The following is a 27,017-nucleotide window of genomic DNA, read 5'->3' as shown; positions in this document are numbered from 1 at the left end:
TCAGATTTGTTAACTAATTTCTAGTTCCACAGCCACTTGTGCAACTCAGTTACCTTGTAATAATAGCTTTATAAATCCTCAAGTCAACAGAGATTGCACAGGTGTAACAGAGGGTGCTTTTTGACCGCCACAAACCAGAAAGAACACAGCTGGATGTTGAGATCCCAATGTGGGTTTGAGGAAAAAAATCTTCAGTTGTAAATTGAACAAATTTGATCTGAAGATCATTGAGATGTAATCAGATGCGCAACCCTACCATGCCATCTTTGTAATCCCTTTTCAGGGTAGACCCACAGGTGAAAAGTAAGCTGCTACAAAAAAGTTCTTTGTGCCTCTTTATTGCTCTTCACTTTTTTCCATAAAAAGGTTGTTTGCTTGTTTTTCCTCCTAGAAATAGCAAGCCTTGACTGCTGTTTTTCTTGATTGACTGGAGAACCACCGTCCATAACATCATAATAGGTTGAAAGTTCAGCTGCAGCTTTTTCAGCTCTCAGTTGAAATTGAGGGAAGGGAACTTTCTCCTACTAGTTTGTCAGGAGTTTGAATTTGACATGAACACTCCCCTTATTCCTCCCTTGTCTCCCTCAAAAAAAGTTTAAAGTATTCGTATGAAACTCTTCTCCTCCTAAATGAAGAGAGGGAAAAGCAGCAGCTGATGTTTGTCCGTTGATGTCAGTATCTTAGTAGTTTTTTAGTCCTCCGCTTTACAAATAAGACTGCTGAGAGCTAATACTTTTCATGCAAGTGGTGTACTAAAGGAAGGAAACAAAACGAAAAAAAAAACCCGACAACAATGCACCCTTTGAGACCTTCGTAAAAAACTGTAAAGGGCACAGACAAAATATTTAACTCTTCCTTTGTAGCCTGGCCATTTTCAGGGGTCCTTGATATAAGGCATATGAATATCTGACAAGTAGCACATTTACAGTAGTTCAGGAATCGGCAGTCTTTCAGTAGTGGTGTGCCGAGTCTTCATTTATTCACTCTAATTTAAGGTTTCACGTGCCAGTAATACATTTTAACGTTTTTAGAAGGTCTCTCTATAAGTCTAAACTATTCTTGTATGTAAAGTAAACAAATTTTTTCAAATGTTTAAGAAACTTCATTTAAAATTAAATTAAAATGCAGATCTTATCAGTTTTTAGTGCAGTGGTTCTTAAAATGGGGTGCACACACCCCCTGGGGCAGGGCCAGTGCTAGGATATTTTGTCACCTAAGCGCAACTTCCACCTTGCACATCGGTTCATTGAGGGGCAAATCCCCAACGAGCCTTTAAAGACCCCGGGGCCAGCCGGGGCCAGGGGCTGCTCCCCAGACCAGGTTTCCCCCTCCCTGCCCCCTGAACTCCCCTGGAGGGTGCACAGCCCCCCTGCGAGTCCTCCCAACCCCACCCAGGTAGCCCCGAGTCCACTCACTGGCTTTGCTGGGCTTGGGCCACTGCAGCAGCTCGGCAGGGAGGAGCCTCCTTCCGGAGGCACCAGAGAGCCAGAGTGTCTCTCTTGCGGCAGCAGCGAACCCCAGCCATGGAGGAGCCGGTGCAGTGCAGAGGGACAGCAGCCGTGCAAAGGCGGTGGTGGCACCGCTAGCGGGGGAGCAGCTGTGCCCCCCCGCTCCTCTTGCCCAGGCTGCGGCCTGTCAGCTGCAGTGGATGTATGCAGGCACCAGCCCCCATTCGCCCCCTGGCACCCCCCCCCCCCGCCTATGGTTACCATATTTCAACAATCAAAATAGAGGGGAGAGCCCTGTCCTAGCCCCCATCCATTCCCTCCCACTTCCCACCCCGATTGCTGCGGTGAGAACCCCCAACCCCCCCTTGCTCCTTGTCCCCTGACTGCCCCCTCCTGGAACCCCTGCCCCTAACTGCCCCCCAGAACTCCACCCCCTACCTAAGCCTCCTTGCTCCTTGTCCCCTGACTGCCCCCTCCTGAGACCCTCCCACTCTAACTGCCCCCCCTAGGAACCTACCCCCTACTTGTCCCCTGACTGCCCCAAGCCTTATGAACACCCCTGCCCCCAGACAGACCCCTGAGGACTCCCACGCCTCATCCAGAGGGCGCTCCTGCAGTGGATGCATCCAGGCAAGGGGGGGGCTCATGCATCCGCCCGCCGGCTTCCCCCTTGCGGTGCTCGGGCTCTCCAGCTCCCGGGAGTATGAGCTGCCGCTGCCGCCTCTCCCGCAGCAGGCTCAGGGCCCGTGCCCTGGCGGCTCTCACTCCTGGGAGCCGCAGAACCCGATCGTGGTGAGGGGGGAGCCAGGGGGCGTGCCTGCCGCCAGTCGGGGGTCCCGGCCGCTGACCCCGCTTCACTCAGCCGGCAGCGTGCGCTGAGCGGGGCCAGTGGCTGGGACCCCGGCTGGCAGCTGCATGCCAGGCAAAATAGTCTCGTGCCAAAAGTGGCACGCGTGCCGTAGGTTGCCAGTCCCTGCAGTAGTTTGTCTTCAGCTCTCTATAAGTTGCTCATTTGAAACGTGGTGAGTGTTGAAACTTTGATCGCTTACCTCCAGATTTAAGATATCAGTAACATGTATCTGTGAACATCCTTAATCGTGTTTCCCTGATGTTTTTTAATGATCAGAGTGAAAACATTGATTATTGGATTGGCATTTTGTGTACTATCCCACAAGGCTCTGTTATAGTGAATAGAAGAATATTCTGACTGTCAGACACGAGAAAGAGCTCTGTTCCCTGTCTCCAGTGTTGCATGGTGTAGTAATCAAACACTTGCACTAGAAGTACAAATCAGTGAAGGGGTCCAAGTATGGAGAATAGATGACGAGGTAGAATACTATGCAGCTGATCTTGTTTTCCTGATGCACCCCCCACACGAACATCCTCCTAATCCTGGTGCCATTGTCATTAAGGAATTAAGTAAATTACATGGTTATAAATTGAACCTTAAATCAGAGTTTTGAATATACATTGGAGCTGTGCAAGAATGCATGGCTCAGTGCTATGTTAGCACGCACTCGGATTAAGTATTTGTTCATCATAATCTCTTTGGATTGGTCTGAAATCCAGATATTGAATTATTAGCCTTCCCACTCAATCAGTTTTAAAGTGATTTGAATCACTGGGCAAATTTACAATAACTATGAAGGACAGAGTTGTTCTATTAAAAATGTAGTGTCCTCTTACTATACCAGTGACAAATTTATCTGTATGATTGAATACTAAGGATTCTTCTCAAATTCTGAAGGAACAGTAATTGCACAGGCAGGTTAAGTTAACATTCCCGGTTGCAGAGCATACTTTTTAGCTTCAGAAACAGAGAAAAAGGGTAGGAATAAACCGTCAGGGTTACATTATAGCACTGGGTACAGGCAGAGTAGTACCAGAATGCATTCAGCTAGCTAATGCGCTGTATCTTAAAATGGACCAAATTTCTGTACATATTATATTAAATACCACTGTGTGTATCAGTATACTTCTATGTAATAGAATTAAGGAGAGATGCCAAATTTCATGTACAAAATTTTGGATAACCACAGTCATTGATAATCCATCTTTTCTATTGGTAATGAACACCTAGTTTATCAATTTTAGTTTAAAAAATAATGTTTTTTGTAAAAATGAAAAGATAATTATCTCTTGCCTTGCTTAGTGCAAAGGAAATCCACTTTGCATAATTATATTTTGGATTGCATGCAGAACAGAGATTTTCTATTAAAAACACATTTTGGAAGCAGAATGCCAATCATTGTAACTGGGAAGCAGCACAAAAAAATATTTTTCTTGTACCAAGGCCTTGCAGTTATGAACTTCTCTAAACCACAAACTTCAATATTTCAGTGTTCAAAAGATATAGGCATACCATTAACTGAGGAGAACTGGTCATGTACTTTGGAAAGCGGTTGATAACATTACTGTGCATAATGACTTGAGACAGATGCAAATATCCATAGATGTTGTATTTCATCACATTTTATGACTGTGCAGAATATTATTGAATGTGTGGGGAATGGGAACAGAAAACTGGATAATGTCCTCTTTTTCTCACTCACTATGGCAGTGTTCAGAAATTCATACATTTTGGGGAAAGGTTGAACAATATGTTCTCAGTTATCTACTGTTTGATCCCAAGCTTTTTGTCCTAGATATTTGCCTGGGTAATCACACTGCAGCTTTTGTTAAAAAATGTAGTTTATTTCCATTAGTACTAGCAGACGGTGTGCTGAGATATTGGGTAATATTGTCCAACCTTATGATGATAGTTTCTGTTAGATTTTCTACCACTAGAACGGATCATTGGATGTCTTGTGCAAAGGGAGGATGTTTTCAAACATGAATGGCTAAATTACAATATAGACTGTTTAGTACTATAATTCAACTAGCCTGGACTCTTGAAAACTATTTTTTGATTCTTGTTATAGTGTAGTTTTATACCACTTTGTGGTACTTTTATTATTTAATTCTCTGTTTGTACAGCAGCACTAATAAAGTTTGGTTTTAAAAAATGATGACTGCTGGACCTCAGTTAGGTGTGTCCCATCCCACCAGCACTCTGTCTTACATGAAATAAATTGGAGCTGTCTTCCATGCCCTAAGATCACATAGACATTGAGTTCTTTGTTCCACTGCCCCAGCTGGGTTGGCTGTAACAAGCATAGAACTGGGTACTATCACCATTCATTATAGTCCTTTCCATGGTCTACTATCATCCCACATAAGAGAGTCCTCTGGGGGGAGGAGCGATTGCTTACACATTACCCTTTCGGTTCTCTCAGACCAGAGGTGGGAAAACTACTGCCAGCGGGCCACATCAGGCCTGTGGGACCCTCCTGCTTGGCCTCTGGGCTTCTGTCCCAGGAGGCTAGCCCCTGGCCCCATCCCCTGCTGTTCCCCCTCCCCTGCTGCCTCAGCTCACTGTGCCGCCGGCGCAATGCTCTGGGCAGCGAGGCTGCAGAGCTTCAGCCTGACACGATGCTCTGTGCTGCGCGGTGGCGTGGCTGGCTCCAGCTGGGCACTGCGGCTGCCTGTACTGGTGCTCTGGCTGCACCACCAGTGGTAAGGGGGCAGGGAGCAGAAGGGGTTGGATAGAGGGCAGGGGAATTTGGGGGGGTGGTCAAGGGGTGAGGGTGTGGATAGAGGGTGGGGTATTCAGGGGCAGGGGTCCCAGAGGGACAGTCAGGAAGGAGGGGGATTGGATTGAGTGGCTGGGAGGCAGTCAGGGGCAGGGGTTCCGGGGGCGGTCAGGGGACGTTGGGGTGGGTGGATGGGTCAGGGGTCCCGGGGGGTCCGTCAGGGGACGGGGATTGGGGGGTTGGATGGGGCTGTTGTCCCAGGGGGGCATCAGGGGGCAAGAAACATGGGCATCTGGGGGCACAGCCTCCCCTGACTGGCCCTTCATACAATTTTGGAAACCTGATGTGGCCCTCAGGCCAGAAAGTTTGCCTGTCCCTGTCTCAGACAGATAGGAACAGAACCTCCTGCTAGGATTGGCAGGTAAGACTGCAGAATCTCATGATCATCCATATGAAAGGCTGTCAATTGGTCTGAAAGAGCCTGCACAGACACTTATCTTCATGGCAAGAAGATGATCAGTGATTAACACAATTAGCTTAGTGTCCACTAAGCCCCAGCTTCAGAACCAGTGCTGCTTCTTTGAGTGATGGTCCCTATTGTGTATTCCACACATGCCATGCATCTGATTCCAGAAGTGTTTCCAAAGTGTTGCCAACTTAGCCACTTTGTCACTAGATTTAACGGCTTTTAAGTTTCCTTAGCAAGGAAATAAGTTTCAGCGTGACCAGTTAGAAATCTAGTGACTTTCATTGCTGATTACAGTGATATTCAGAGAAATAAATCACCAATATGTGTATCCCCAAATCATTCACAAACAGCTCAACAGTGTTAATAAAATCTATTCCATTCTCTTCTTATGACATTCTATCGTACACCAAGTTAATGTCATTATATCTCAGTCGAGCATTTCCTGGGAAGGTCTCTCTTACTCTGAGCCTTGATTATTAAGTGAAGTAAATCATATCCCCCACCACTGAGATGCTGGGAAGGCACCTACCTTCTCCAAACAGGCAGATGGTGAGCTAAACTCGGAAAATGAGCAAAGCCAGAGTTTCAGTGCAATCATATGAGTGCCACTGATGTTTGCAGTGGGCCCATATGATCGTGATCTGATCTTTTAATAGAATACAAGATCTTCCAAAAATAGATTATCGCTTGAGCTGTTTTCAGTGGTTGTCAGAAGTAGTAGGGCTGTTTATGATAAGAAAGAAATTGAAGAAATAGATAGAATGCAACCGAAACCCATTGCAGCAATTTTATGGACCTCAAACAGGCTTTTGGTAGCATTGGGCAGAAACAGTTATGGCAAGTCTTAAGGATGTGTGGCATCCCTAAGAAATTAATCAAGCAAATAGAAAACATCTACAGCAAGTCTATGAATGCAGTTTGAGTACACAGGAAGCTGACGGAAAGGTGCAGGATGGCTCTAGGAGTGAGACGACGATACATGCTATTGCCAAAGTTGTTCATTTTGGTTCTGGAAGCAGTAATGGCTGTAGCATGGAGAGATGAAACGAGAGAACTCACGTCGTGCGAGGACAGTCAATAGGCTTAGATTCAAAGATGATATTGACCTCATAGCAATGACTGAGGAGGATTTACAAAGAATAACTGAGAAGGTTGATCCAGAAAGCAGAAAATTCAGACTGAATGGCAATTGAAAGTCAAATGGAAGAGGTAAAGATCAAAGTCAGAGACAAAGAATTAGAAGAAATGGAAAAATCTGTGCATCTTAGAGGACTAGTATCAAGGAATGGGAATTGTGAAGATGACATAAAAAGAGGTATCAGGCTGGCCACTATGATATTCAGAAAATTTTGCAAGACCTTTAAGGCTAAAGAGATTTAGGTAAAAATGAAAATTAGCATATATGAGAAGGTTGTTGTGCCAATACTTCTATATAGGTCAGAATGCTGGGGTATGAGGAAGGTTGATAAATGAAAGATACTGACTGCAGAAATGAATTGTCTGATGGAAATACTGAGAATTTCAAGACTGTGGAAAGTAATAAATGTAGTGATAAGAAAACAGGGCAAGAAGTAATGCTGTTACAAAAGATTAAAGAAAGACTGCAGTGTTTTGGACATATGCCAGTGATGTACCTAGGGAGGCTGCCTTACACGGCAATTCATATCAGAGTATAAGAAATTAGAAATCGAGGAAGAACAAGGGTGCATTTGATAGACACGGTAAAGAATGACACAGAACAAAAAGTTTTAAAGATAAACAGAGACGTGAAGCTGGTACAAGACAAAGTGGTAGAAAGACTTCATTCAGCCTCATTGTCGCTGCTGAGCTGATGGGCGGGAATCAAAGATGTAATAATAGGACATGTATCCTCCCTTTAGGTCAGGAACTCTAGTGCAAACACTTGAGCACTTCTAATCCATCCAGCGGAGAACAGTATGCTACATGTAGTTTGTATTTGGAATTACTTGTGTCACTGCTTGACTGAATGCCTCTTTGTTTTCTAGAGCTCTTAAACAGTATAATTATATTCTCCCCTCAGTCCTGGTATTTAACTTTTACAAATTAATCAGTTGCTCTTAGCACTTTCTTTGCTTCCCTATTGTGATATAAATGTTTTTCAGTTCCTTTTGCTGTATTTGAATTTCTCCTTAAAAATTTGTCCTGTGACTGCAAGGTGATGCTAGTATTGCTACTAAGTCGAATTTCAGATAGAAAATATTTCCTATGCTGATTGCCCCCTGTCAGCAGCTATTTTCCAGCATATGTGTTGTAGCTAAAATGTCCCTTCCCTGCTGGACTCAAGATTAGTGTTAGATGTTAGACCAGTCTAAGTTGGAGTTACTTGCATTATGGTGGGTCTTATGATTGGCTGGTTGTGTTTTATACAGTAGTGATGCAGCAAGCACTTGAAAAGGATGTGTCAAGTTATTGATTATTGTGGAGATAGAAAGATTGGGTCATGGAGATCAGATGTTGGGTGTCTTTTCAGTCGCCTCTCCCTTAGGCGCTCTCTAACCACCCTAGTCTTGGTAGCAGATGAGCTGCGATCTCCTACTCCAAAAGGGGTGAAGTCTGGGCTGGGAGTTACATGGAAGGAAGGTGATCACTTTCTTTTTGATTAGGGGATCTTGATTCACACAGGGATTGCATGGGGAAAAAGGTAGTATTTTTCATTTTATTTCTTTGTCACTTTTGGGAAATATTCAAGGTCCCTATGTACTCTGCAGTAAACTGGACTTAATTCTGCTGCATGGCCCTTGGTTTCTATGGCTCTTTGGTGCAGCAGGCTGGAAGTTCTGCGGCAGCCTCAGGTAAATTCAAAATTGGAGGTTTTTAATGAATCAGATCTGAAAATGAATAATACAATCAGTACAGCATTGCTTATAGTGTTTGATTTAATATTAAAATCAAGTAATTTACCTTTCCTGTAAATTTCAAATTTGCTGCAGATTTTTGTAATGATAATGCATAACTTCTGTGAACATTTTTTTCCAGAGGTGGTGGGGCTGGATTCTTTGGCAGTTGTATAGGAGACTGTTGGAACTTTTGACACCAGAGAAGGTGTGGGAGGTGGTTTAGGACTGCGGAATTAATGACAATTCTTTGTTCAGTCTCACATCATTAGAGAGCTTGGAATAGCAGCAGTATGCTGTTTGCTCTGCAGTATCTCCAGCTTCTCATCTTAGGCTGATCATGATTTCAAACATCCAAGTAGACAGCATCTTTTCTATTCTGATTTGAGATTTCATGATGGTCATGACACCCATAAGCCTATCCCAGTTGTTTTAGCTCACATTTGTACTTTCTGGGTTGGAGGGTCTGTTTCATTGTTTAGCCAACGGAGAGTGATTGAGCTGAATGGCTTTCAGAGCTCTCTATGTTGCTAACCTTGTTGTTGGCCAAGTAGGTCATCTTAGTGTGCCCTTTAATATCAGTGCAGTGGTTCCAAAATTTTCTCTGCATCATCTTCTTAGGTCTTGTTGGAATGTAGACAGCTTATGGCACTGCTTAGAGTGATCTTTACTGGGTTACATATTGAGTGTGTTTATAATCTTCTTCCATCACTCTAAAGGATGTGAAGAGTTCTTCCTCTTCCCCTCCCCATAGTGTCTACAAAGCCATGACATCTGTGACTGGCTATTGACTGTTGCATAGGTTGGTGAATCTTAACTGCCTACATTCAGTTCCTCATGAATAGTTTTCTATCTTCATCACGGACAAATAGAAAGGATTGAGACAGGATTAACTCCTTTTAGGGGTCAAATGCAAAATCTTCGGTTCCAGTTTTGGCCAGTCTAACTTTCTGAGGTACTAAGGGAGCTTCTATCTTTGAGTGAGAGGCAGGCCCCTCACAGTTAGTAAAATCAAGTTGGGAGTGATGTTAGGTGTTTTTTTGGCAGGGCTGAAGGGCTTCCAGGGTTGAGATCAACTGCTACCACAAATGTATAAAGGAAGGGCACAGTTTAAGTTTGGTATAGTTAGAGATGTAACCAAAACATGTCCCTTAGAGCTCCAGTATGTGTTAAATCCACAGCCAGGCTTTCTCTCTCTCTCCTATTTACTCCACTTCGTAGTACATCAACTTTCTTGTTCTTCGAGTATGTGTCAGTTTGGAGCCCACTCTATATGTGAATGCCCTCAAGGATGTGAGATCAGAATCCTTGAACAGCAGTGTCCATTGGGCCATGCCTGCACCCCTACAGGTCCTCATCCCCACTCCCCCATAAGGGCATAAAGGTCAGCCGAGTGTCCAGAACCATCTTTCACTTCTCTGCTTGTGACAGCAAGACAGAACCAGGCTGTATGTGCCTGCTACCCTTTAGCTAATAACAAGTAAAGAGAGGAAATACTCTAGGTAGGAACTTTTAATTCTTTTAATTTTCTAGCAAACCTTCTTCCTTGACACTCCCAACAATTATTTATTATTCAGTACTCTTCACCACAACCACTATCTTGGTGACTTCAAACCCTGTCCATCTCACAAATGACACATTCTCCTCACAAATGGAGGTAGCCATGGTCTGTTCTGCTTAGGTGAAAGCCATATGACTTACCGTTGCACTGTCTGCCAGTCTTTCTCATCAAAAATGAGAAAATCTGGAGACGCTGTGCTAAAACCATTTCTGTTGGAGCAGTCTGTGAGGGGCACTTTGGGCCCAGAAGAATAGGCATCAGGCTGCAAGATGAGACTTTGTACCTCCAAATCCAGTTAGAGCCCTTGTGAGCTGTGATGTGACTCCTAAGGCAAATTCCAGTAAGACAGCGGACACTGTATTGATTGGCCATCCATGACTGTCCAAGTCAGCTTATCGCTGATGGGTGCTCCAGCACCAAAAGCCTGTGTTTCCTTCACTTGGAGTCAAGGTAGACCAGAACACCAAATGGGCCATGGTGTTCCTAGCACTGGTGCTTTTACCTCCCATAAAAAGGGAAAAGCTCAGAGGCCTAAGAAAAGAGCATTTGCCGTTGGTCTCCTCCTGGGAATTTGGCAGAAAGTCCTTTCATAATACAGGGCAAATGACATGGTATTGATTCTTGTCCCAGTACCAAAACAACCCTTGTACCTACATCTGCTACCGATACCTTGGCACTGGCAATCAAAGCCCTAATGGACCCAGCAGACCAACTATTGTTTGAAGTCACTGCTTCTCTGGTACTGTCCTCTGTACTGAGGACCTTACTCTTGGCACTAACTCTGATGTCTAAATTCTCAGTACTGACAGTACCCTGGAGGTCAGCGCTAACTTTAGCGGAAATCTACTCCTTTTCTTCCCTGTCTGGGCCACATCTTTTCCCTCCGACTAGCCTACAGCCTTCCCTTTCCCCCACTTCCCCCCTAGTCACTGAGATCAGGATATAGTTCACCCTCTTATTTTGGAGCCCCAGCTTACTCATCACTTTCATGACACTGGCTTAAACAATGCTTCCCTTAAAATTTTTCACCATTGGCTGAGTCAAAGCCCATTCCAGTCAGTAGGAATTTTTGTCATTCGCTTCGTTGTGCTCCATTGACTGGCGTGGACTTTGGATCAGGTCCACATCATGGGACGAACATATATAATATTTTTGGTGATCATAATGAATTATTGATTCCAGCAAGATACTTTTCACTAGAAATTCAAATAGACTTACATTTGTGTATGTGATTCTGCTTACAGTATTACTTGTGATTTTTCTTAGCCTGCTGTATACCCACACAATTGTTTTTATATATTTATATCAATACAGTAGAACTTCAATTTTACTAAAACCAGCCATACAAATGACTAGTTACATAAATCATTTTTCCAGAAAGGAGCGCGTGGGAATCACATAATGAAAGTGATGTCAATGAACAAGTTGATATCTCTTCATATTCCAGTTTCTTCAGTGGATAGGAAGTGTCTTTTACAGTGATGTAAAGAACAAGACAACGACCATGCAGTGCACCATACTGCAGTTTATGTACCATACCTATTATAATTTTGAGATTACAATTTTTTGAACTTTTTGATTTTATAAACTTCAGTCCCCAATTAGTTTGTAAAATTAGGGGTTCTACTGTATCTTAAATTCAGTGGCTTTATATATCTTAATTTCTCTCTCTTCCATCCAACAGATAAGCAATTTGAAGAAAATTTTAAAAGGAATATTGGATTACAATCATGAGGTAAGAACTATTTCTCAGTGCTCTATACAGACCCTTCCTTTTGCTGAATATATTCATTATGCTTGTTGAACATGTTACAGAATATTGATTTGTTTAGCATTAGGTCCAGATATGTCACAAGTTCTCTGCACCCAGCAGCTCTTACTGGAGCTGAGCTCTTTCAAAAAATCTGACCCTTACCTCATGAAATGAAATTGTTCATTTTTTAAATAGCCATTCTGTATCTTATCTGCCCTTCCATACCCTTTAAACCTGTCCTACCAAAATTAATGAACTCATCATGGACTATCCTTGAGTGCTAGACCTCTCCAAAGCTTTATTGTGTGTTTCATCAAATATTCCACTAAGGAACAAACCCAGCTTGAAAATAAAACCCCTAATATTCTTAAGCATCTAGACATGAAAATAGTAGATGCCCTTGGTGACTCCATGGTGGAGTTGAATGCGTAAAAAATAAAGCTAATCTCTCTGACTTTCTCCGCTGCACCTAGTAAAGACTCTCTTTCATTTTTTCTGTGGGGAAGATATTCAGTTGAAGTGGGGGGAGAAGAGTTCATTAAAAGTTTTAATTTCAGACTGTTAGAGATCTACTATTGTGGCCTGTGTGTTCTTCGGAGAAGCTCTTGTGCTGCTTGTGTCCAAGACTGCACTCCATGGGAAGGAAAACGAGACATATTTATTCCCCGCTATGTGCTGAGGTAGCTGGTACATTAAGAATGCAGTGAAACAGACACTGTATTGGGATACTCACATAGAGAGACTGCATACTCTTAGCCAGGGATCGGCAACCTTTCAGAAGTGGTGTGCCAAGTCTTCATTTATTCACTCTAATTTAAGGTTTTGTGTGCTGGTAATACATTTTAATGTTTTTTAGAAAGTCTCTCTCTACAAGTCTATATATTATATAACTAAACTAGTGTTGTATTGTAAAATAAACAAGGTTTTCAAAATATTTAAGAAACTTCATTTAAAATTAAATTAAAATGTTGATCTTACGTCGCCGGCCCGCTCAGTCTGCTGCTGGTCTGGGGTTCTAGGTCGGCAGTGGGCTGAGTGGGGCCTGCGGCTGGGACCCCAGCTGGGAAGGGTCTGGCAGCCAGAACCCCAGACCGGCAGTGGGCTGTGTGGGGCTAGTAGCGAGGACCCCAGACCAGCAGTGGGCTGAGCGGCTCAGCCCACTGCCACTCAGGGGTTCCATCCGCCGGCTTCTGCCAGCCGGGATCCTGGCTGCCGGACCCTGCTCAGCCCGCTGCTGGTCTGGGGTCCCGGCCCTGCCCACATACAGTGGGTACCTACCTTCTCCCTGGTTCTGGCCCATCCTCTTTCTCTCTCTGCACTGAGCTGAGGGTGGGAGTGGACTGAGCACAGGGCTGGGGGTGAAGGGTCTGGCCAGGAGCTAGAATGAGGGAGGGGGCTCAGGGTTGGGGCAGGAGGTTTGGGTGTGGGGGCACTTACCTGGGCATCTCCCATTTGGTGTGAGGGGTGCAGGTGGGAATGTGAGTGGGGGGTGCAGGAGCTCCCATTTGGTGCTCAGGGTGGGGATGGGGATGTGTGGGGTGCATGGGATGTCGGCGGGGCTGGGTATGTGGGGGTGCAAGAGTCAGGGCAGAGGGCTAGGCACATGTGAGGGGGGTGCAGGTGTCAAGGTAGGGGGGTTGGGTATGTGGGGGGGTACCAGAGTCAGGGCTGGGGTCATGCGGGGGGGTGAAGGAGTCAACAGAGGGCTCGGTGGTACAGGGCTTAGGGCAGGAGCCTGGGGGAGGTGTGGGGGTGCATGGCTCAGGGTAGAGGGCTGAGTCTGTTTGAGGGGGTCAGGGCTCAGGGCAGAGGGCTGGGTGACTGCCCCCCCACTCCTTGTCCCAACTACCCCCTCCTGGGACCCCATCCCCAGCTAAGCCTCCCTGCCCCTTGTCCCCTGACCGCCCCCTTAGGACCTTCCCCCCGCCTGTCCCCTGACTGCCCCAACCCTTATCCACACCCCCGCACCCAGACAGAATCCCTCGGACTCCCATGCCTATCTAACTGCTCCCCGTTCCCTACAGGACTCCCAGAACTCTGGACCCATACAACGCTCCCCTGCTCACCCAACCTCTCTCCACACTCCAACCTCCTGACAGCCCCCCCGAACTCCTAACCCCCCCAGCTCCTTGTCCTCTGACCATCCCCTCCAGAGACCCCCCCCCCACCCTAACTGCCTCCCCAGGACCCTTCTTGCTCCTTGTCCCCGACTGCCTTGACCCCATCCACCCCCCCCACCCCCAACAGACCCAGGAACTCCCGTGCCCCATCCAACCTCCCCCTGCTCCCTGACTGCCCCCTCAAGAGACCCCTGCCCCTAACCACCACCCCATCCAACCCACTGTGCTCCCTGTCCCCTGACTGCCCCCACCCCTTATCCACTCCCTGGCCTGGACCTGGACCCCTTACCATGAGGCTTCCCGCTGTTCCGGAGCCCTGCTGCCTCGTGCAGAGCGCTCTGAGGGGCGGGGCTGTGTGTGCGGCGGCAGGGCTCCGGATGAGCGGGGAGCATCTTTCCCTCCCCATGGAGCCAAACGCTGCCCTGTGGGGAGCTTGCAGCCCCGGGCCCCAGAGCGCTGTGCGCGGCAGCATGGCTCATGGTGAAGGTGGGGGAGGGGCCAGCGGCTTGCTGCACTCGGCCCAGCGCTCCAGCCTGGGGTCGCGGATCCTGCAGCTTGCCACGTCGGCAGGGTTTTTAATGGCACAGTGGGTTCCCAGCAGGCTCCAGCGTGCCATTAAAAATTGGCTCGCGTGCCATCTTTGGCATGTGTGCCATAAGTTGCCGACCCCTGCTCTAAGCACTTGTTTTCTGTCAGAACAGTGTAATATTCTGGAGTGGAGGAAGATAATACATTTGGTAAGACTCTTGGGGGTGGGGGCAACATTTTCAAAAATCGGCGCCTAAAGTTAAACTCCCAAATCCAAACTTAATAAATAGACTGATTTTCAAAAGTTCTGAGTATTACATTAAAGTTAGCTCACGTTAAAATCTCAGAAGGGTAGGAATTGAAAACTCTAGTGTTTCTGAGCAAACATTTCAAGTCCTGTTAGCTGCTCAGAATGAATCTTTCAGAAAGACATACATACTTTTTTCTTGGGAATTGTTTATCTGCTATGTAAAGACCCCATATGAATCCTTTTCCACGTCCTGCACATACACTGCTTGCTACCTTTATTTGTCAATCTGGGTTTAAAAGAATCTTCTCTTAACTTCATTCGGCAGAGATTTCTTTCGTGGCCATGTTAAAGGAAGAGCAGTATAGTCTACAGCCTCTGGGTTTGTGAGAGCTTGATGCATTATAAAAATTCCTTATATCCTAGAAGACCAATGTTGTCATTGCAAAATGATGTCAGCTCCTTTTTAAGCCACTGACTATGTGTAAGTTTAAGTTTCTGACATGGTAAATTTATTATTTTAGAAAGTCAATGACTTGATTTCAGAAAATGACTGAGCATCAAGCTTTAGTGACAGATTCATTAAATACGAAATTCTTCAAAGATCAGATGCATCTGTAAAACATCCCAGATTGCTTCCAAAAGTGCATGGTGATGGAGATCCACTTAAATTTGTCAGTTGTCCTGCCTACATTTTTCTCATCTGAGTGCCTATCCTAGCAAAGTCCTTTTGCACAAGCTAGATGTGAAAAGATTAGTCTTTTACCTAGCATAGACAAAAGCCTTGGAGACTTAGGGCACTTTTTTTTGTTTCATTTTACAGTAATTCAATAGTTTATGGAATATCCAAAGGGATTCTAATGGCTGTAATGTAGCATCCTGCACTATTACAGCCTCGCAGGAGAACAAGTTGAAGATCCTGTGCAGGACCCTGTGTGCTTTATGGTGTCCACAGAAGTTGCCATAGACTATTCCTCTTCCCACAGAATTCTGCTCTAAAATCTAAGCTTTCGCTGTTTTCCTTAAAGTTTCTAGTATTTGTGCAAAGAAGACTTTTCAGCTGTCAGAGTCTAAACCAATATGGTGGTGGTTTCCTGAGGCTGCTAAATCGTTCCTTTTTCATCTCAGTGGGGTATTGACACTGGAGCCTAATTTTAACATAACAGTTTACCAGAAATGTCCTGCTAACACATTTGTTTCACAATCCCAAACCCATGTCCTCATAGTGCCAAATGACATATCTCCTACCCAGCTTCCTTAACAACCTCTACAAAGCAATATAAAAATCTGTATCACATTTTAAAGATTAGGGCAATGTAAAAATTAGATATCAAAATAACCATTCAAGAAATACTGTATTGATTATATTACTCATTTTCTATTTTATTTAATAAAATTATTCATTTTTCAATTTACCTGGATCTGCTACAGAATTCACATTCTAGTTTATTGGCGTGACAGAAAAATGAGGGAGCCTTGCTGAAGAATTTAGGTCCAGTTTGCCACATAGTACACCGGGGCATTAGTCATATTAATACCCATTCTTTGGGCAAGACTTCTAAGGCAGCAAATCTCTGTTGTTGTCCTTTTAAAACAATTTGATTTGCAGAAGTGTCATGTATTATTATATACATACATTTGCTAGATACTATTGTGTAAATATCTTCTCCAAAGCTGTTTTGTTTTTTTTTTTTGGGGAGGAGGTTTGACTTAAAAAATCAGCAAATAAATTACACATTCCTTTCATAGTCACTCTTTTTTCTTTGTTTGCATTTTTGATCTGTTAATTTGACTGGTTTTTTCTATCTGCAATTTATGTGCTAGAAGTTTGACTCATCCCACTTTTCATAGTAATATTTTCAACTCTTACAAAGCTTTTTTCTGATCTAGCAGAACTGCTTAATTTTCCCAGCTAATGCTCATTAATGTGTAAAACCTTCTAGATTGTAAATTGGCTTACAATGATTGTATGTCAGGTATGATTCTCTTCTCTTTCAGCTTCTTTCCATTCTTTCTCCTTGCGTCTTTGTCAAGCATTTTTTTCTTTTATGACCCCTTTCTGCTATTCAGTTTGTCTTGTGCCACTATTTCAGACTGTTTCCACAGACTGAAAATTAGTTGTCTTACATGTGAGACTTCCTCAATATCTTTGGACCAGATCTGTAAAACTACTAGACCAAGGGATTAGTGACAATTTTACAGTCTTTTGTTTTGTCATCCATCAGGGCTAGACACACATTTTATATCATTGGAATATGTGGAATTCTAGCTTTCCACTCCTGTGATTTACAGCTTATTTCCCAGATGCAATTAAATTATTCTGTCTGATGACATATTGTTTGTTTCTGAAGAATTCTTTATTTGAATTGCAGAAAACAACTTTATTTTTAAAAGTCCATCAGACAGGTACCATTGATTGGTCAGCTGTCTTTTGAGCTTCCTCATGTTACTGGCTTCTTTGCTGGCCTTTCCCAACCTAGAAGAACAGATCTGTAGTGGTAAGAGTAGTTGTTCATTATTGATATTAGCTGAGACAGCCTTCTCTGGATTCTCTGAAATGCTGGTTGTATCAAATTATGTGGATGTAATTTGTGTTGTAGAACCTTGTCCAGAGGTAAGTGGGCTGAGGTTATCCAATTTATTACACTTGAGACTTGAAGTTGGGTTTGAAAACTGTGCCAAAGATGGAAGGTGAGCTCTTTCTACTGGCTTCTTGCCTTATCTACATATATTGTGTCTTTGTGCAGATTTTAGGGCAGCAGATTAATGACTTTACCCTTCCTGATGTTAACTTGATTGGAGAGCACTCAGATGTTGCAGAGCTTGGAAGAATGCTTCAGCTCATTTTGGGATGTGCTGTGAATTGTGAGCAGAAGCAAGGTAATCAATTTTGAATATACATTATGCTCTCTGTGTAGTTAATGCAAGTCAGACTTGATGCATAAATGTGGGGAAAATGGTGTGTCTGGGATTGTTGTCAGAGGCACAATTTATTTTCCTGTGGGTCATGACTTTATTTTGCCTTATTGATAATAGTTGGCATCACATTTCAAGTTTCACTGAGTTTGCAAGCTGGAACTGTGGAGCTGGTTATATATGCTTCTGCTGTATATATTTTCTTTTGGTTATAGGAATAGAAATGAAAAATGGCTCCACCTAGCTTTTAGTTATTAATTCTTGTGGGAAGGCTCTTACCTGGGTAATTGCAAATTCATAGACAAGGTACACATTGCACACAAAAAAAATAGTTATGGGAGCCATATGCTATACGATCTGGATTCTGTTCCCTGCTCTGATACTTGCTCCCACCTTGGGCCCATGATTTAAAACTCTGTGGCCTTATCTACTCTTGAGAATTTGCTACCCGCTCAGTGGTTTCCCAGCATGCTGGTCTCTCACCTCATATCCATTAAGAAATGTAGCTCTTTACCATAACATCAGCTGATATTGGAATTTACAAATATGAGATCCAGGAAGAGGCAAAACAGAGGGCATATATTCATGAAAATACAAAAAGACCAAGAGTAGAGTCTCTGACCAGATGTGCAAGGTACACAAAATGAGTCACTGTTGAAAGGTAGGAAGAGAATCCTGTAAATTACGGAAGAGTAGGACCTTTTCTTGTGTCATGCCCTTTTTCTTTCTGTCTGAATAGTTCAGGAAAAAAAGGGAACTGCAACTGGAGAACAGACAGTTCCAGTGGGAAATATTTAGTGGGCATTTAAAGACAAATAAAAATTATTACTTTGATCCAACTGTTAGTCATTTCACTACAGCTGCCTATTGCCAATATCAGTCAGGTCACTGGTAGTTAATGGATTGCCGTCTTAGCTTAAAAGCTTTCCAAAGCTACTCCACCCCTTGGCAAGAGCATAGAAGGAAAATGTGTATCCAGGCAAGATGCCCTTGCAACAGAGATAACTGTATCCCTCTTCTTGTACATAATTTGCAGTTTTTCATACTGCGGTTGGCCTACAAGCTTGTTTGTATTACAACTGAGAACTTTGCCCATCGGTGATTATTTTCTATCAATATTAGAATATATACTGCTTGATCTTGAAATGATGAGAATTTTTGAAAATGTCTCCATCGTTCACTTGGTCTGCCACCATATGTACACACGCGTGGACCTTCAGAAATGTCTTACCAAGCCTTGCATCATCACTTGGAAGTATGGCTTTCTCTTACTGTACTTCTGGGTTTATTGGGGTGGGGTCTGGACACTGACTGAGCCCAAGTCCCAGGAATGGCACCTGCACAATTTGCAGGAGAGAGGTGGTTATTTATCCCTTCATTCTGTTTGACTGTTTTAAGTTTGTGTAAATAATGACATGTGAGAATATTCTTGTTTTCAGAATACATCCAGACCATCATGATGATGGAGGAGTCTGTTCAACATGTTGTCATGACAGCTATTCAGGAGGTATGCTGAAGTGTCCATAATATGTAACAATTCAGCTTTTCAATTCAGTACCGGAATCTATTTTTTCTCAGTTTTGTTAACTTCAGTAGAAAGCAGTGATTAATAGAAGGGGCATGGAATGCAACATTTATAAAGTTTAGAAGAAGGAATGTTTTCCTCTTTGGATTAGGGAAAACAGAGTTTTGCTAACCAAGCCTTATTTATGTAATAGAATTCAGGCAAATTTCCACTTTTCTTTAAATCTAGAAGATTAAACTTCTAGATATTGATACTGGGCTTCCCTTCCTTTACCTTTCCTTTCCTACAGCTCCTAAAAACACACTATACTTTGTTATGTAAGTAGCAAAACAAGTATTGTAGAATATTGTTCATTTGCACCTAGTAACGAGGAGACTCACTGAATTACTAAATTTTGTAAACAGGCAAGTAAGTGAACAAATACAGTAAAAAGAGGAAAACGCATTGCAAAATATACTTTCTATTTTGTTAGCTGTAGTCTTGTTTTTAGTTTTAATTATTCCTGATAATACTTCATAGCAGTCAATAAATGTACTGTAATATATTCAGTAAAAATAACATCATTTTAGTAACATGAGACCTCACTAGATCATTTGTTCCTAAAGTGATGAGAAGTGGGGAAAGGTCACCTCTCTTGGTAAGCTTAGCAATGTTTAGTTTAGATTAGCAAGTTGATGATTTGCAATTTTTTTAAAAGCGAGGAGTGATTTCATCATCTTGCTGTAACTGAGGAGTCATGCTGAGACACTAAATGGAAGCATAGCAGAAAGGAAGCAAGTACAGTGAAATCTGTTAATGTCTGCCATTACTTCTTCCAAGTTTTGGCTGTTGAAACAGGTGTCTGCCTAATACAGGGATACTTAGCTCAGTAGGACTTCAGTGCCCTAGTTCTGAGTCTTGCCTATGGAGCTTTAGCTGAGGCCCAAGAAAATAAAGCACTTTTCGGATTCAGGTGGAGCAGCTTCCCTTCAAACCACTTTAGTAGCTCAACTTCACTGCGTTGAAGCAGCTGAGTGGCCTCCTGTGCTGCCAGAAAGAGATTTCCTGGATGGTTTGTAACTCAGGACAGATTAATGTTAGAGTGACAGGAAATCTAAAAGCAGAGGTTTTGCTGACCTCCAAAGCAAATGGTTTCTTGGCACATGCTTCACAAGAAGGCAAAAGTTCACTAAGATCTTTGCCAATATGTCTTTCGTTCCGAATCCATAACTGATGATCAGTTTAACTGTGTGCATGTGAGCAAAATCACCATGTTTAAGCATCTAATTCCACTTAGATCTTGATAAATCAGCAATTGAACCCTATGCTGACTTCAGTGTGATAAATTCAGATTTGTCTACCCCATATATAAAATGTGTTTTTCCTACAGATCCCTATAAAGGGAAATAAATGGTACAGAGCCAAAGGTTGCTCAATTCTTCATCATGACTTGTCTCTTCAATCCACAGTCTAGGAGTCATATGCACTGTTTGATGACCATGGAACCATTTAGAGTACCAGAACCGGTAGGGGGCAAGCACACTTGCTTCTCAGATTTAGCATTCTGGAAATGAGAGTAAAACCCCCCCATCTCCCTAGATTATCTTTCATTCCCTGTCCTTCCCTAAGCCAGTGCTGTCAGGGAGTCAGTTCCTGGTTTCCTGACCATGGTTTTTTGGCAGTTTTTCTGCACGTTTGTCGTCTTTTCTGTGTCCCCCTCCCCCATTTGTTTTGATAGGATTTTTGATAGCTGTCTTTTATTGGTCCTTAGTTTTTAGTAGCACTTTTCACTCTGCTACAGTGGTCAAAAATAAGTTCATATTCAAGAGATGTGTTTCTTCATCTAATAAGATATCCATATTAATAACCATGCCCATTGTTTAATGGATTAATGAAGCATTTGTCCAGTGGCCATGGAGCTCGTTCAGTCTTTGTGACCTGTGCCAGAAAAAAGTGACACCACAGGCTGAGGGCTCTCCTTTGGAGGAGTCTTTGGAAACTCAGTTGATCAAAAGAGCTTCTTTCCAAGTAATACTCCAGATCAGAGTGGCTTGACTCTACCATTCAAAGACTTTAGAAGACTAAGAAATTCAGAACCAAATGGAGCGTTCTGAGATGCTTATTCAAAAATCTTCAGATCCTTCTCAGAGTCAAGAGTTCAGATCCCAGGAAAATCTTCAAAGCTGCAATTTCGATCTTTGGAGAAAAACATAGCTCCTTGAAAGTTTCCCTGAAGAGCTGGATGGACAACAGACTTCTGAAGTCAGATAAAGAATTAGTGCCCAATAATTGTGTTCTTATTGTGCCTCAAAGCAGGTAGCCTCTATGGGTCCTAGAAAGTGCAAAAGGTTTAGGGCCTTCTTGGATCCAGGACATTCAGAACCTTTTCATGGTCTGGTGGACTGCTTAGAGCAGATCTCTGCAGAGGGATTTGAGTGCCTCAGGTATGTGGAGGAATCACCAATTGAAGTGCTGTTACGACAGCCATGTAGACGGATGAGAAGTGTAGGTATTGCATACCTACATCATCCAAGCATTGCAAAATACTTTCCATGCACTTAGACTGTCTTAAGTATTAGTTACATAAAAAGACCTGTTAAATATTTCTTTATACTATATTGCATAGTTTTCCTACTTCAGTTAAATATATGGAAATGCTTATAGATGATACTTTATTAATGTATACATAATAAGTAATACTGCTCATGAAAACCTGTTTCACACCCCAGCAAAACTGGTATCACTTGTAATCGCCTATACCTAACGTGGTGTTTTTTTCACTGAAAAAAATGCCATTTTTCACATTGCAAAATGGTAATTTCACATGTGAAATTTTGTACAAGAAAATGAATTTAAACACCTTTATTTTATTTGAATTTCTTGTGCTTTCGAATAACTGTATTCTTTGATTATCAGAATTTTTAAAGTAAAGCACCAAGCTAAAAAATAAATGGAAAATACTGTTCTTCAGGTAGATTCTGAAATATTTCAAACACCATATAAACCAAACGGTGCCTTGATAGTCTGTTCATTTCAATGAAGCTGAATTCATGTGTTTCCAGCATTGAGATTCCAAGGCCCCTGCAAACATTCGTGCACATAAGTAGTTCCGTTGAAATTTGCAGGATGAGGGCCTAATGTGTGGTTTTCAAAGCAATAAAAAATCTAGTATAAAGTTTTTCAATTTCATGTGTTACACAGATTGATTTTTCCTGAAAAACAAAAATTTAACATTTCCCATGAAATCTATTTCTGTTACAGTACAGCTTTGCAATTGTTCCATAATGCATCTGGCAAATTATGCTGTTCTTTTCCCAAGCCTCAGATATAAATAGTCATTTGGAAGGTTGAGAGTTCTTTACCAATAAATAGGAAAACACCCTCATTTCCTAATAACTAAACTTAGAGACTTTATAACAAGATCCTTTCCCCTTTCAGTAAGCATGTCCATCAGACTATGAAAATAGGGTCATGCCCTTTACTGCAGAGTATTTGAGGCAGTTTCAAACCTGTCTGAGGTTGCATAGCAAGAAGGACTTCCTAGTTAGATGGGTCCCAAAGAGGATGTCTTCACAGAGATAGCGAATATCAAATTTCCTGTGTTTCAGCCTGTCATGGAGTCCCCGGGCGATGCCCTGGAACTACTCCCCACAAAGCCAGTCAGGACTTTAGGGAGCCTCCTGTCTCTTGGAGCAGACTGTCTTCAGGGCAAGAAGCTTACATGGCTTCACCTTCCTGGGTCTGACCTTGGAGCATTCAGCATATGCCCCTCTGTGTGCTTCCCACAGCGAGTTCACCCAGGCGGGGTCCTGGAGATGCCAGAGGGTCCTGCACCCTAGCTTCGCAGTCAGACGTGACTTTTAGCCAGCCAATAAAACAGAGATTTATTAGGTCTAAAACCGAGCTTGTAGGTACAGCGAACAGGACCCCATTCCGGGCCCAGAGAGCCAGACAACCCCATCTGCACTCATTCCTTGTCCCCAGCCAGCTCCAAACTGAAACCCCCTCCAACCCCTCCTTTCTGGCCTTTGTCTCTCTCCTGGGCCAGGAGATCACCTGATCTTTGTTCACTTTTAGCTATCCCCTTGCAAGGGGAGAAGGACCATTTGTTGCTAGGAGACAGATTGTTGGCCATTTATGCACACTAGAGACTTAAGAAATGCATAGGGGAAACTGAGGCACCCACACAGTATTCAGAGGAAACATTAAGAACAGTCCCACTTCGTCACACAGCCTAATTATTTTCAAGGTTCATTTTGTCTTCAGTAAAAACAGTTCTTCGTAGATGCTGCTTTATGGAAAAAGTCAAAAGTCAGACCATACTAGAAGTTGTAAAAGATGTTAGATATACCACTGGGTCTCTCTAAAATAAAAGCAGCAAAGAGTCCTGTGGCACCTTGTAGACTAACAGACGTACTGGAGCATGAGCTTTCGTGGGTGAATACCCACTTCGTCACATGCAACCGACGAAGTGGGTATTCACCTACGAAAGCTCATGCTCCAATACGTCTGTTAGTCTGTAAGGTGCCACAGGACTCTTTGCTGCTTTTACAGATCCAGACTAACACGGCTACCCCTCTGATACTTCAAAATAAAAAATCTCCAGAAAACAGAGATCTTTGTCTGACAAAGGGAAATGAAGTTTGCATGCACCTTATATATAAGGCAACAGCAGTATCAAACATCTTCATGTTATCACATAAAATAAGCTGCAAACTTATAGAATAGAGAGAGAGTAAGTCATGTGTATGATACCCAGAAGAATCAAGTGCATGTTTCTAGGGCATTCATGCATACAGATCTCCTGATAATCTTAGTTGCCAACCTTGTATCCATGACAACACTAATAACTCAGCCCTCATGAGCAAACCAGTTAAAATTGGATAAAGGTTTTAATAACACCTAGCATGGTTATATATATTTATTTTTGTAATGCTGCTTGTCATAGCTGTGGGCATGAAAAAGGTGTAATTAGAATAATAAAAGGAATGGCAGATATTTTCTATAAAAATATTAAAATATAAACTGATTAAATTAACTTGTAGTCCAGATTGTTGTTCCTGTGCTTTTAAGATAAGGGATCTGTTACCTCTCATTTACCAAAGAATAGGTTAATTGGGGGAAAATATTAGAGATTTCTCTAGGCTGAATCATGAATGATGGGTTGAAATTAAAGTTCTGATCCTGTAATTCTTAGTAAAGCATTTTATATAGCTTCTTGTGAAGTTTTATAAAAATCAGATTGGCTTACTTAGAGATGCTAATGGCTGTTCTGTTAACAGGTTATGATAGATGGCATCTGGGCGGGGGAGATGGCTTAGGTGGGCACCACAGAGGTCAGTGTTGGGTTCAGTCTTAACATCGTCATTAATTATCTGGAGAGGGTATAAACAGCCACTAACAAAATCAGGTGCTCAGAAGGTGATGTGAACACCTCTGAGGAGAAAGACATAATACTAAGTGGCCTAGCAAGGTCAGAAATTATTGGCAGGAGACTACAAAATTATATTCAACTTAGAAAAATAAGGCGATAAATTAGATACGAGTTCACAACACCTACTGCTTGTGGCAATGGAAAAGGCCATCAACTTGGCTTTTCAGAAACACCAAATCACAGAACAGGGACTTTATAATTCCTCCTTATAAGAATTTGGGCTCTGTAGATGCAATATTTCATTTCTGAATGGCTTGTCACCAGAAAGTTGTAGGTAAAATGGAAGGAATTTAGCGAAGAGCAACAAAAATGGTCGAGGGCTGGAGGAACTTTGGAGATAAGATTGACTATGCCTAAATATTTATAGGTTGGCTAAATGACAGCTAAAGAGTGGGGTGTAAAAGTGTACAAATATGTGAGTGACATGATTGTTGATGATGGGGAGTAATTTGTTACTGTACATTGTAATATAACCAGAAGTTATGGGATTGCATTTAAGAAAAAGAAAGCCGAGTGCTAAATAGCAGAAGAAATTATCACAATGAGTTGTATGATTACAGAGTGGCCATCCACAGAATGTAGTGGAAGTGGGCTATGGAGAGTTTTTTAACCCCAGGCTGGGTGAAGCATGAGGAATTACACTGAAGGGAACAGTGTTGCATTGGAATCAGGATTGATTAGATGTATGGTTAGATTGGTTAGTCTTTTTTCATTTCTAATTTCTATTACTCATGTAATAGAAAAAACAAACCAAAAAATGAATATATTCTAATAATCCCCAAAACACGCAGTACAAACCTGTAGTACGTGGTTTTTGGTTAATTACAACATAACTAATTAATTATTTTTAACCTTTATATTATTAATATGTATTTCAATCTTAACTTCTGTCTTAACATAGGTTCTCACCCTTTTTCATACTTTGACCCTATGTAACACCAAAACAAAAAATCTGTGGTCCCTGCTCCTCCCATTTAATTACATATATTTATTAAAAAAAAAAAAAAAAAAAAAAAAAAAGAGGCTGATTATGACTTCCCCTCCTGACTTGTTTGCAATTCTGAGGTTAAGAGCTCATCTCCGGAATGAATATTTTCGAAACTGAACCACTGCAACTTGCATGATATATTTACTGAACTATATTATTTGGAGAAACATAACCTGTGAATTTTTTAGGGTTGGTGGAAAGAGAAAAATCAGATCTTTTTTAGTTATAGCTTTCTAGTGAGGCTCCAGATTGGCTGACATGCTTCTCTGAAGGAAAAAATTAGCAGATAAGAAAATAAATCTTCTTTCTGGACACACATCCAATCTGTTACAATATCAAAATGGCTAGAGGGGATTCAAACATAAAAAAATGCAAAAGGAAATTCCCAGACTGCGGGGGAAAAAACAACAATCACTGTTAGAGGGAAATTTCCAGAGTAAATTTTTACTACCATATAGATTGCTGCAAATATTCTGCAAAAAGCATCCCGAGCTTTTCATGATGGATGATAGGAAGGCATGCTTATACGGAGGGATATGTACCAGATAAGATTTTTTTTTCATATTTCTTTATAGTGTTTGTCCTGCAGATTTGTAATTCTCTCTGTATATACCATACATAAAAATGTGACTTGAAAACTTAAGGCCTTATCTTCAGAACAAACCTTTCTTAAATTTAGGATTGATCTGGGTTTTTTGTAAATGAAAACTTAGCTTTTAATATACAAATAAATCTTTTGCTTTTTCTAATCCAGTGTAATCTAATTGCAGTTGATGAGTAAAGAATCTCCAGTCTCTGTTGGAAATGATGCTTACGTTGACCTTGATCGTCAGGTACCTAAGACCAGATGTTTCTTTTTCTTTAATCAGGAAATCAGTGTGCAGTTAGTCTGGTATATGGTATGTTGTAAGCAGGCTGCCTCATCATCATCATCTTCTCTTTTTTTGAAAATCTTTTGGAAAAATTCAAACAAAGGAACACACATTCAAAGTTTTAAATGTAATATTTTTTCTTTGTTAAAGTACAATTTTTAAAAGAAAGTCAGTTAATCAGAAGTTGCAATTACATATATTTATGTAATTATGTCCTGTGGCTTATGTCCATCAGTAGTATTGCTACATTTAAACAAATAAATAAGTAAATAAAATAACTGGTATATATATTTCTGAATGTGATTGTTCATAGTGCATGTGCAGAACAAAAATATTTCTTTGGAAAATAAAATTCATTATAAGCATTATGAATAGTTTGTAGCTGTCATGCTCAAAACTAGCATTATTTCTGACATAGCAAGAAGTGAAGACCTTACAAGTCAAAGGATAATCATGAAGAAACTAAATAGAATTAGTAACATTTATTAGCTGTAGACAAAACTTTTTTGCTCATGACAACTCTCTTTGAAGTCAACAGAAAGACATCACTTGGCTTTAGTGGGCTAGATCAGGCTCAGATATCCTTGCAATAATTCTGGGAACTGTTGTGAATTTCCTGCTTTGAGAAATCTTGGGAAAATTCCTCAGTGACTGAAGTATTTGTGAAAAATGCTGGACCAAATATACTCAGCTATTGTGTATGCATTTTGAGAGCACATTCTGTCATTTCTGTTGTTTCTACAGCCTCAG

At 42.0% G+C, this 27,017-nt stretch overlaps 1 protein-coding gene across 11 annotated transcripts in view; it reads left to right on the top strand.

Moving 5' to 3' along the window:
* HOOK3 (hook microtubule tethering protein 3) overlaps window positions 1-27,017 on the top strand; it is a 186,103-nt gene that overhangs the window by 33,056 nt on the left and 126,030 nt on the right. For 10 of the 11 annotated variants that reach the window (XM_030566232.1, XM_030566229.1, XM_030566231.1 and 7 more), the window contains 4 exons: window positions 11,590-11,640; window positions 17,301-17,433; window positions 18,909-18,976; window positions 26,166-26,228. In XM_030566232.1, coding sequence (XP_030422092.1) covers window positions 11,590-11,640; window positions 17,301-17,433; window positions 18,909-18,976; window positions 26,166-26,228 — 315 coding nt within the window. Of the gene's footprint in view, window positions 1-11,589; window positions 11,641-17,300; window positions 17,434-18,908; window positions 18,977-26,149; window positions 26,229-27,017 lie in introns of those variants that run through there. The other variant, XM_030566239.1, reaches the window with a different exon arrangement.

The sequence above is a fragment of the Gopherus evgoodei genome, chromosome 6 (genome assembly GCF_007399415.2).
Source record: "Gopherus evgoodei ecotype Sinaloan lineage chromosome 6, rGopEvg1_v1.p, whole genome shotgun sequence".
Taxonomy (NCBI): domain Eukaryota; kingdom Metazoa; phylum Chordata; order Testudines; family Testudinidae; genus Gopherus; species Gopherus evgoodei.
Note: the sequence above shows the minus strand (reverse complement) of the source record. Positions and strands in the feature narration are given on the sequence as shown.